The 12,027-nt window shown below is 32.1% G+C and overlaps 1 protein-coding gene across 2 annotated transcripts in view; it reads left to right on the top strand.

Annotated features, from left to right (window-relative positions):
• Positions 1–12,027, top strand: part of LOC139491719 (AT-rich interactive domain-containing protein 2-like) — a 36,226-nt gene that overhangs the window by 1,583 nt on the left and 22,616 nt on the right. For both annotated transcript variants that reach the window (XM_071279549.1, XM_071279548.1), the window contains exon 3: positions 11,065–11,162. In XM_071279549.1, coding sequence (XP_071135650.1) covers positions 11,065–11,162 — 98 coding nt within the window. The remainder of the gene's footprint in view (positions 1–11,064; positions 11,163–12,027) is intronic.

The raw sequence follows: 12,027 nt of genomic DNA, 5'->3' as shown, positions 1-12,027 counted from the left end.
AAACTAGATATATTTCACTATTGTTTAAGAACATTATGCAAGATTTTTAGTGATATTTTGTCAGAAAATGGTGAAAGAGCAAAAAATGAAGAGATTTCAGCAGAAAAGAATATTTACATTTTTGCTAAGAACATTGAAACCAACAAAATCAACTATCACGTTGATCAAAGAATTTACTTCAATTTAATTTGAAGATTCTAAAATGAAAGTTGAACTCAAAGCTTTATAGGCTAGAAGACATTTCTTTGGTATGAAATTTTAGACAGCCAGAAGAATGTAATGGCAAAAGTAATTCTAGCAAATCAGATTCATGAACAAATGAACATTCAAATTTACAAAAATAGCATATTTTGAAAATGTCTTGTTTATTCTTTAAAACTGAAGATAAAAGCTTCAATGTAAAATGTATGGATATGCTGCTGGGGAAAAAACAAATTATTCATGTAGTGAATATTTGAAAAAAATATATGATAACCAAAGGATAGCAGCTGAAAAATAAAATTATTTCCCTACCTATCTACCCACATTTGGCTTGGCAGGGTCAGGATTGGGGAAACAAACAATATTTTAATTTAGGCCTAACTAAGATTATGCAGAGCTTTGAAGGTTTTAAGTTGCAAATGTACCCCCTCCTCTTGTCATGTTTGTTCATAAATAATTATAAGTGCTGTATATTGAAATGATGTTGTCTGCACATCCATGCAATTGTCATTTGCTATCCAAGATGTTTACATTTAGTACAAAAATGTAGTTATAAACATGATAAAGAAAAACAGATAATTACTTACATTGTACAAGTGATCTATAAATAGAACTGGAATTTACCTTTTAATCAATGACCATGCTCTTAGAGTGACAGTGTAATCTCTGATAATAATTTAAATCTAAAAATAGCTCTAGTAAGCTGGACTCTTATTTATTAAAAACCTTGTATTTTTTTTTGTCCTTCACACTCTCAAACGTTCAGATATTAAATTAAAGACTTACAGGATTTGGATTTCAGTAAAGGTTTTTGTTTTAGTTTTATAAAAAACATACCAAAGCAAATTCCTCTATAATGTATACCATATTTTTCTGAGATTGTAATTGGATGTATACATGGTATATAACATGTGTAAAATGGGTAAATTTTATTAGAAAGGTAGAGTTACATGTATGTGATGGAAATCACCTTCATATTAACTTTACATTCATGGTTAGATATAGAAGACAACTTATTTATTATCATAAGTCCGAGTATGCTGTCATTGAAAGTTAGAGAAATAATTTCCTGTAAGCTTAAAAGAAACTTTTATGTAATAATCAAGAATATTTGGCTCCAATGCAACCCCATCATTATTGATTAAAAGTCAATTGACATTGAAAACTTTCCATAAAAATTGTGGGCTGATCTCACACTACTTATGTAATGTAAATGTATTTATGTAATGTAAATGTATTTATGACTTTTCATAGAAAATAAAAAAATGTTGCAGTCTGGAAAGCCCAAAAGAACATATTGAACCAATTCATTTTAATGTAGTTTTCATACACGTAACACTTACAGTATAATATTTCATTTTTGTCAGCAGGTAATATTCACATGCATGCATGATGCTTGGCATTTTCAAGGTGCCTTTTCCCCACTTATTGTGAAACCAATTAAGTCCCATCTTTAACACTTTATACATATATGTTTTGGATAAGAGAGAAAAAAATATTGATCTATATACGAAATAAACTTAAGCTTCATTGCAGAAAAATAGAAAATTTCTTACCAGGGGTTAAAAATTGCACTAGATGGATTTCTCAGTACAGGGGGGGGGGGGGGGAGGGGGTATTGTACATTGTTTATGCTAAAATTTTCAATTAACAGTACTGGGGACTATGATGCATTGAATGATAGTCACCTTTGACCTGTCTTCAACTCTTGTCAGACAGCTGTTGAACACTAAACCATGCAATAAAATATTTCTAAATAGTTTAGTAGGTACCACTGGAACATTGTCACAGTCTGACAGTTTCAAAATGAAAAACAGAAGATGATGGGCGCCAGATGGGGCTGAAAATTAGTCCCCCCAAAAAGCTGAAAAGAACATTTATAGAATATATGGACAAATAGATTCTACTGGGCAAGGTCAACTGTTACTGATGTTGATGATATAGACAATGTTTTGTGAATATTTTCCAGATCACACCAATAAAAGTCTTCTATGTATGTGGGATCAACAAATATTTGATTAGAAACACTACCTGGTTTCAGATGACAAGACCCATGAACATATTTTCTGTGCCTGTAAATATTTACCACCCATAATACAACAGATTAAAGCGAACTAGATTATAGAATTCATTGTATTATGCAGCAAATTATGAATTTGTAAGGCATGCTCAACTAGTATGTCAGACTTGATGTGCGAGCAGTTCTTCAAGTTCAAACAGGGCTAGTAAAATCCTGCTACCAAAAATCCTGGGCTAGTGAGCTGTCTACAAAAATGTTTAACCCCTGTCTATACTTTTATCCAAAATCATTTTGAACTGTCTTTATTAATTAAGCTGAGCTATATATGTAAAAAAAAATATAATGTAGCAGTTGTAAAATACTGGAGTCTGGCATACATTTTATTCACTGTATCACATTGTAGTTCTTACTATAGTTATTATAATTACCTGCTGTTTTAAATAAATCAACCCTGACACATACATTTGAAACAGTACTGGCCAATAAAACAAGATTTATGGATGTAATATTTTGAGAGTCCTTGAGGTCTTAAAAAATATATATTTTTGTAGATCATCATGATCATGATCAAATCTGTAACTTAAACTAACTTTTTGACACACTGATGATGACAGACAAAAATGTTGAGGTTTTTATGAAGACCCACAGGATAAATTTTGCTACTTCTGAAACCAAATTTCTCCTAGGTTAGTCGAGACTTTTCAGGAGAACTTTCTTTGTCAAAGCTTTAGATTGGCAATGATTGGTTTAGCCTATTGGGCAAGTATGATAAACATTGTATGCTAGTATTTATAGAATAATTCAGTCTTCATGCTCGACCACAGGCACAGGCCCACCAGCACAAAAATGTACTGGTGTAAAAATGCTGTTCTATGTAGGCCCTGTAACAATATCATCTCTTTTAACTAAAATTTGCATAAAATTCAATTTTGAGGCTTTATCTTTAAGATTGGAATATCTGAATTCTTATTTTATTCAGATTTAAGCATGTTAATGAAATGTAATGTAGCCAAAGGTAGTTATAAATTCTGAAAGTTTATATATTTTATAATGTTTTAGCTCACCATGCCTAAAGGGCCATTGTGAGCCATTTTCAGGCTTTGGTGTTCGAGGTCTGTTGTCCTCTGTTATCTTTTATTAAAAATCTAAAACTAGATAAAACTACCAGGCCAAATGCAACCAGATATATAGGGCATTACTGCCGCTCAGCAAGTCAATGCAGTTTTTGTGCCTTTCCCAAGACAGGAGGATCTGGCCTTTTTCATGTTTTTAGTCTTGTACTATTTTAAATTTTATAGTTTATTTAAATGTTTTGGAGTTAAGTGTGCATGACAGACCGTGATGTCCATTTTCACTGAACTAGTTCACAATTTTATTAACAAATGCAGGGGCCAGCTGAGGACCACCATTGGATGCAAGATTTTCTCTCAGTGTTGAAGATCCATTGGTTGACTTCGGCTGTTGTCTGCTCTTTGGTCGGGTTGTTGTCTCTTTGACATATTCCCAATTTCCATTCTCCATTTTAGTCATGGTCAAATTTTAAAAATAACATAGACATGAAGACTGTGTATGGCTGACATGACCATATGGCTGTTTCACACTGAATCAATGTTGAGCAATAATCTAACAATAATCAATCAACATATACGTTTGTCACTGACAATGATTAAATCTAAAGCTCACATTTACAGTAAATGTGCATTAAAATTACATTTTTTTATAATATATCATACATAATTAAACTATTCCTTTGTTGCACATGCTGAAAACAGTAGCAGATGTTTGAGGTCAAAGTAAAGTTCACTTTATTAAAAATGCAAATCTGCAATTAATGTAACCTGCATTTACTATATATACCTCTCATACATGTACATTGTAGTTTTTGTTGCAGTAATATTTTTCTTCTCTTTGGTCAGGTTGTTGTCTCTTTGACACATTCCCCTTTTTTAGTTCCCTACCGACGAAGTCAATGAGGAATTGACTTTGCACTCTGTCTGTCTGTCTGTCTGTCCATCAGTCAGTCTGGCAAATCAGTTTTTCAGACTTTTTTCTTCATGCTTGAAGATATTGATTTGATATTTGGTGTATTGTTTTATCATGACAAGTTACAATCAAGTTCAATTTTCACGATTTTAGCTTTTCTTCTTGTTCAGTTAAAGCCCTTTCCCTAGTTCATTCTCAATTTTATTGTAGTTTTCTTTACACATTCTGTGGACCATTTTGTATAAAGTTTAACTTGCCTTTTTATAGAAACTGCATCCGAACAAATAAGGGAGAATACTCAGTGATAAATTACACGTTCTTCTTTCTAGGAAGCTAATAGTGCGGTGACAGAAGTGTAAAAAGTCGTCTAGATCGCGAGTTTAATCTCCCCAAATAACACACGACTAAAAATGGTCTTAACTGAAAGACAAATATGTCTTCTTTAGTTTTTGCCCTGTCGTCAGAATTTCGTACGGTCACATTTTTCTAAAAAATCGTTTTAATGACTAGTAGTATATTGGAAAGTTTCAACCCCCCTTTTTCAAATTGAAAAAATGTGTATGTTTTCTCACATTTAATTGAAATAGTTTTTCCTGAAGCCATTTTTATATGTCAAAATATTCTATTTAGTATTTTATTTTCTTCTAATCTATAAAATTTGCAAAGTTTGGACTGTTTAAAATTGAGGTAATTTTAATTGCAAATTCAGACACAAACTTTGGTTTCTTCTTCATAGCAGTAATAAAAATTATCCCATGATATTTTAAGCATATAGTATTTCATAAAACTAATAAGTGATAAAATTTTCGGAACCAAAATATGAAAAAAACCTTAAGAAATCAATGGAAAAAGAATGGATTAAAAACTTCAATTTCAACACGGAACTTAATCACTTGCCTTCCGTCACATTTTGTGTATTAGTCAATAATTTGCTCTCAACTGATAGATGGAATTACTACCTTTTTCGTTATTATATACACATATTTTCAATTAAAGTGCACATATATGCCACATACTTTGTTTGTATATGTTTATATTCTATGTTTTTTGTTACAAAACATCAAATATACTTTGTCAGAAAAGTCTTATTGTAAAATCAAAATAATTGACGGATAGTTTCAGTAAATATTCCGTGATATGTGAAGTCCGTTGCAACTTGCTCCAATAAGTCTAAAAGAAAAGAATAAAGTCGTTCAATTTTATGCAGTGCTTAATATGCAAAAAAAAAACTCGACTGAAATTTTGAGTCAATTTAACCATATAGGGAAGTCGATTTTTGTATCTGCATCGAATAAAAGATTGGATGAGGTGAACATGTTTCATGAAAAGGCACTTGTTTCTGTCAATATGGGTTTACTATCCATACCCGTACGAAAAATCACCCGTACGGGTATGGATAGCAAACCCCATATTGACAGAAACAAGTGCCTATGATTTCATGCGATAGCTGTTAATTCGAAGAACTCCGTGCAGGCAGTTTACCATCGTTCATGGTACAAAAGTTACAAAAGTTAACATATTTGTGCCCCCTTTTAGAGCGAGGAAGCTTCTTATCTGATATTTAATGACGACATACAATTATCGGACTGTTGTCCCACAGTTTCGAGTATTTGTATGCGTTCTAGAATGCAGTCGTTCAACTGGAGCGCTTGTACATTTTGTTGCAACAAAACATTTTAGAAATATCATAAAAACTACGCAAGTTTGAATCAGATGAGCGTATGAAGAATGTTTTATCCGTGTCAGACAAAGTTAAAATTGAAATTGTTTTTCCGTCCATCTTTTAAACTTCAAGCACTCTGTCATTTTGGTTGCATTACAAATCATTTGCTAAAAACGAGAAAAGACCCAAAAAAGTCCAAACCCGTGGAAGCAGATATCTCAGATCACGATACTGCTTTTACTAATTTTATTTTGGCTATTGACAACGATTTAATGGTCATTCCTCGTGACACCGTTACTTGATAAATACAGATCTACTCTAATTTAAAATATTCTACTTTTAACATGCGGTCTAAACTTATTGATTTCTATTGAAATTCAGTTGTCAAACAACAAGTTCAAGGCAAATATAACATAATATATAGTAGCAAAATAACTATTTGAGATGCAATATCAGCTGCTAGGCAATTGAAAACTGACCTCAAAATCTTAATGTCAACGGTAATAGACACACATAACGGACAGATATTTCATTCCGCTGCAAGTATACTTAGAAAAGACATCGAAACTCTAAAGAAGAATACCCAACTTCGAATGAATTGTCTCTTCCTTCTTCAATTCAGTCAATGCCTTCGTATTTATTGCAATTCATTTTATAGTTACTCGATGAAACTGCATACAGCCAAGACTATTCTCAGGAAATGGCACCAGAGAAACTGCGTCAATGCTAAGAAATTGTTAAGTCAATCGTGTGTGTGGCCAATTTTGTTTTACTCTTTTTTATTTAGGATTGGCTTTACAAATGTACCATGAGTTTAGTTCAAAACACCTTGTTGAAACATTGAATGCCAATGGACGTTATGCTTCTTAAAGTAAAGTGCGACGCTATCTGATGTATTGCAAACCATGACATTGATCGAATTCAAGATAGTGTGTTCATCTCGTATAATGATTCCTCAGCATCTTTACAGACACGCATATGGATGTCATCACACCTTCCTAAACCCCCTTTTAGATCTCTGTTAAATCTTGGATGAATTGATAGGGATGGTTTGAAGCTGGTATTTTTTTTAGGAACAAATGTCTTCGGACTTCCTACAATACCTTGTCTATACTTGTAAAGAAAAACTCAAAATAACGTGTTTGCTGTGAGCAGAACCTTTCATGTGCAGACATGTGGCCATGAGTGAAATGAGTAGAAATATTAAAACATGTCTTGTGACGGTTGATGAAAATGAAGATGATGAAGATAACGGTTGATTTGGTATAAAGCTTGTTGCACTGGTATACCCAGGTTCGGGGAGTGTTGGTGCGCCCTTAAAAAAGTTTCACCCGGCCACATTCTGTATGTGTCAGTTTCAAGTCACGAGATGGTAATGCAGTGTTTGTCGTTTGTTTCTATTTGTTTTTTATTCATTTTGTACATTAATCGGGCCGTTAGATTTTTCGTTTGTTTTACATTATTTGTTTCGGGAATTGAAGACTATGCAGTATGAATTTAATTTTTTACTCATTGTTGAAGCCCGTACGGGACCTATAATTGTAAGTTAATTTATGTCTCATTTGCAATCATATCACATCTTCTTTTTTTTATATGGAATACTTTTGAAGTTTGTGGTACGTTGCAAGGAAAAAAAGGGGGGATATATAGGTACAAAACCTATAATGTAATAGATTTTAACCAGAGTAAAATACACAACAACAGATAATACTATGGAAGCAGTAATAATTATGAAAAAAACCAAAAGCAACGAGTAGTCTTTAAAAAAAAATAAAGTATCCGCAAATTCAATTTGAGGTCATATTTGACTGTAGTGTTCTATTGCTTTGGTTTCATATCTCACCCAATATGATGGTTTAAAAAATAATTTTAAAGTATTGTCCTGCATGACACTTGATGTTTACCTGAATTTGAAATTTGTCATAAGGTTATGGTGCTCTAAACATTTTATAGGTTGAAAACTTGATTTTTAAAGTTTTGTTTATAAAACGTCGTTTTATGATTTTTTTTGATAAAAAAATCTCAATGATTAAGGTTTATGTATAATAACAAACATTACTAAAGCCAAAACAGTATCATTTGTATTTAGGTAGAGTTTAGAAATATACAAAAATGTCAAAATTGAAACCCTCCCAAATTTTCACAGATTTTTACATATGACCTTTGACCTCAATTTAAAAAAAATGTGACCATATCAAGTATTGACGACAGGCATATTATTATAGTACACGATTTCCTCTTTCCAATGATATATTATATAGGTGTGTGTTCGGTGGGGAGATTAAATTAAAAAAAATCTGCCTTCAGTCACCGCACTATAATGAGAGATAAATGAATGATGTTACAAAGAAGCTGGAAAAAAGGGAAAAAAATCAATAGTTTATGCGACATTTGTAGTCAAGGCTGTGTCAGAAAATTCTTTAAAAAAAATTCAATTTTAAGGGAATTTGAAATATTGATTTCATTCTCTGAATAAAAGTTTATCAAAGTCTATCGGTAGGTATATTAGAGAAAAAGGAAAATCTGTGGCCTTTGAAGTTCTTTCAAGTAAATGATTGATTAGATCTGAGTCTGAGTACTAGAATTAATGGATACCTACAAACAGTTCTGAATAAAAAGATTATCTTTGTGATCCATTAGAGGCCATGATTGTAGAAACCATCCTTTGTATTGAACTAATGCATGTAGTGCTTTAAGGATACAAAACATACCTAATCATGTAACGCTGTTGTTATTAAAAACATATTCTGGATTAAGAAAATATAACCATACTGTAAATTTACTGTTGAAAGTCAGGAATAGCTGAAGTTAAATCAGTTTCTTCATTGGCAGAGTTATTGGTGAGTTTATTTCAAAAGCATTATGTAATTTTCTTTAAAAGAGATGTAAATATCATATGCATTATATAAAAATTTATGGAGGTTTGGAATGTAACAGAAGCTAGACAATACTTGCCTTGGATGCTGCTTTATCCTGCTAAAGCAACAGGGTTATGTAAAACTCTTTATATCTTATTCCTTCTTTTACATGTACAATAAGATTCCATTTGATGGGGAATTTTGATAGTGAATGTGGTTGATTTTTTTTGAAATTTCTCTCTTTATGATTCATATATATTATGGCAGTTGTTAGTGTGGTCATTTGCTCTGTATAATGGTTAATGGTAGCTCCAGTTATTTTTAATGTTTTGAAAATCACACAGTCTCTGACAGTCTGATTCAGTTGCATGATCAACCATTGAGCTAGTCTCTCAGTATATCAGTTTGTCGAACGAACCAAGTTTAGTGAACCTTGAATTTTAATCTTGTGAACCTCAAATATAAGCCTGTGTCCAAGGCATCCATAGAGCAAGTAAACTTCAATTCTGAGTCTGTTCAAGCTAAGCAGTCCTAGAACTAGTAAATTTCAATTCTTCAAGTCAAACTGTATATTTTGTAATTCTGAGTCTGTGTTGAACCCTAGTGAACGTGTCTGATTCTATAACCTTGAACCTTGGAATACTGGTACATTAAATGTGTGTTTGTGATGTACCCTAGAATACAACAATTTGGTCCCTACATATTTGTGGTGAATCTGGGAATAGATTTAATCTGAGTCTGTGTTTAACCATGGAATACTGGTACATTTACATTCAGTCTGAGTCTGTGTTGAACCAAGGAATACATTAAATGTGAGTTGTTGTGTTCTGGGAAGTTCATACAATCGGAGTCTTGAACCCCAGTTTTAAAACCATTTATAAGTCTTGTTATGTTTTAAAGCTTAGTTTACCTTTTGATAATATTATAATCTATGATAATACAATACATAAAAGATGTTAGATGATTATTAAGTTAAGCAATAAATCCTTGTTTACATTTACATACATGTACTTAACATACAAAAATTGGTTATGTCAGATGTACACATAGTCAGCTTAAGTATAAATAGCCTCTTTAGATGAAGCCTAATTTTATCACAAAATAAGGCATCTATCCTACTAAATGAAGAGACTGATATCATTGAGCCGCAATTCCTCTGAAACTATACAAAGTTTTAAATATTTGAGATTGACGTATAAATGTAGTGTTTTGTACATGTACTTCCTAAATTTGTCTTTGAAACAATCTATTTTCCACAGAAAATGTCAATTTTTGAGAAAATATCCAAATTTGGACACCATTTTGGGTCTGTATCCCATATGCTTTAGCGCATGTACAGTTGATGTACTGCCCGCAAAATTTTAAAACTCTTTGTTCATGTTGTTTCAATACTTTCCTGATTGTGCTGTGAAGTCGTGGACATCTTTTAGTTGTTATAACATTTATCACTTAGTACCAGTGATTACCACTTTGTATTGCTTGATTTCCACCTATTATGACAAATTTTCTATTAATTTAAAGTTTGTGATTTCCTTCAGTCTGAACAGTGTTGGGAAGTTTTTGTTCATATGACAAACTGTCAGTATAATCTTTATTCTTTATTAATAAACAGAAATGTTCCATGTACATGATGTCTGTTATATTAAGTCAGGTCTATTTGTTGTACAATGTAGTTAGAGAAATGTAGAAACATAGTAGGCACTTATAAACGTCAGTTTGATAAACCATTTCTAATCAGATGTTAGAGAAATGAAAAGCGTAATAGAAACTGACAATGGATATCTTTTGTTGTCCTGGTGTAGGACAGAATCAATATTGTACAGGTAAAACACCTGTCATTCATGCTGTTCAACTTAATCAAAATGAAAACCCTTGCTTAACATGCCTAATGGGGTGGGAAAATGTAACAGTACAAAATGGGATTACTCAATAGAATAGAGATGCTTTGAAAGCACACTTGGATTTTAAAGGCCACACTACAGGTGATAATTAAGTTGTCATTGTGTGAGGACAAAGAGTCATGACAAGTAATTACATTGACGGTCAGCTGTTACCTTTATCAGGTTTGATAATGTTCAATGTTTACATTTAAATATCAGATGTACAGGTGAATAACGGCAGTGTTAGTGTTAATTAGTGTTTTGGCGTAAAGTAGGGTAGAGTGTGCCAGATGTATTTTACCAGAAGTGCATAAGTGTGTGTTTATTTAGTATTGGCAAAGATGAATTGAATTTGGGGTCGTGTGTTCATATATTTATAAAATAATTCATCTGCTTGGTAGAGATCAAGTTTTCATATTTAAGTTGACTATTATTTAAAAGATTGCAATTCTTTTTCAGATTCATGATGAAGAAACCTGGAATCAAATATCGGCAGATCATAAAATGCCAAAAGCTTGTTGTAATGGAAGTCAAGCCTTAAAACATATCTATGTCAGGTAGGAACTTTGTACATTATATAAATGAATTCAGTACAAGTAATTAATCCTTCATCTAAAACAGCGGGGGTGCAAACCGTGTAGTAAGATGTTAATGAAAAAATATTTGTATTACAGGCCTTTTGACTTGACTCAAAACACAGTTATTTTTTTTTCAATTGATAATTCACTTTGATATTTTGCGTTTTTTTTTTAAACATTGCCTTTTGAACTTCTGGTTGAAAGCTTAAGTGTACTTGAGGGTTATTCCAGAATGTGTTTTTGCATTTTTAATTTTCTGGCAAACAATTTGAACCTATGTTGTTCTATTCTTATAATTTACAGTTTGGTTGAATAGTTTCACTTTCTATTGCATGTATTGTAAAACTGTTTAAGGTCTCTTCAGACAATATTAAAAAGTCCCTAACCTAGTATCTTACACGCTGTTTAAACCCTTTCACAGGCAATGCTTATGCTAGTTTTCTGATTTTACTTGATATTTTATAGAGGTTCTGAGAAGATAAGCTGGTTTTATAAGACATCATTTTCGAATCTAATGTTTTCTTATACCTATGGGATATTTGGTCCAGTCAAGGAAAATAAAACCATATTTTATACTTTGTCCCACAGGCCCTGTGAATTGATTGTACATAGCAATATGTTTACAGCAAGTTTGTTCTCAAAGGGTCACTCTACAGTTATACTTAACTTGATATATTATAATGGGAAGTTTTATACCTAAGTTATTTTTCAAAGAAATCTACTCTTTTTGATATTTCGTTCATGTGTGTTGAAATGTAGACAAACAAATGATGGAAAAAATGTAAAAAGAAACGAAATCAATTGATGCTGTGCTGGTAGGATAAAAGATGAAACACCACAGTCT

The sequence above is a fragment of the Mytilus edulis genome, chromosome 10 (assembly GCF_963676685.1).
Source record: "Mytilus edulis chromosome 10, xbMytEdul2.2, whole genome shotgun sequence".
NCBI lineage: Eukaryota > Metazoa > Mollusca > Bivalvia > Mytilida > Mytilidae > Mytilus > Mytilus edulis.
Note: the sequence above shows the minus strand (reverse complement) of the source record. Positions and strands in the feature narration are given on the sequence as shown.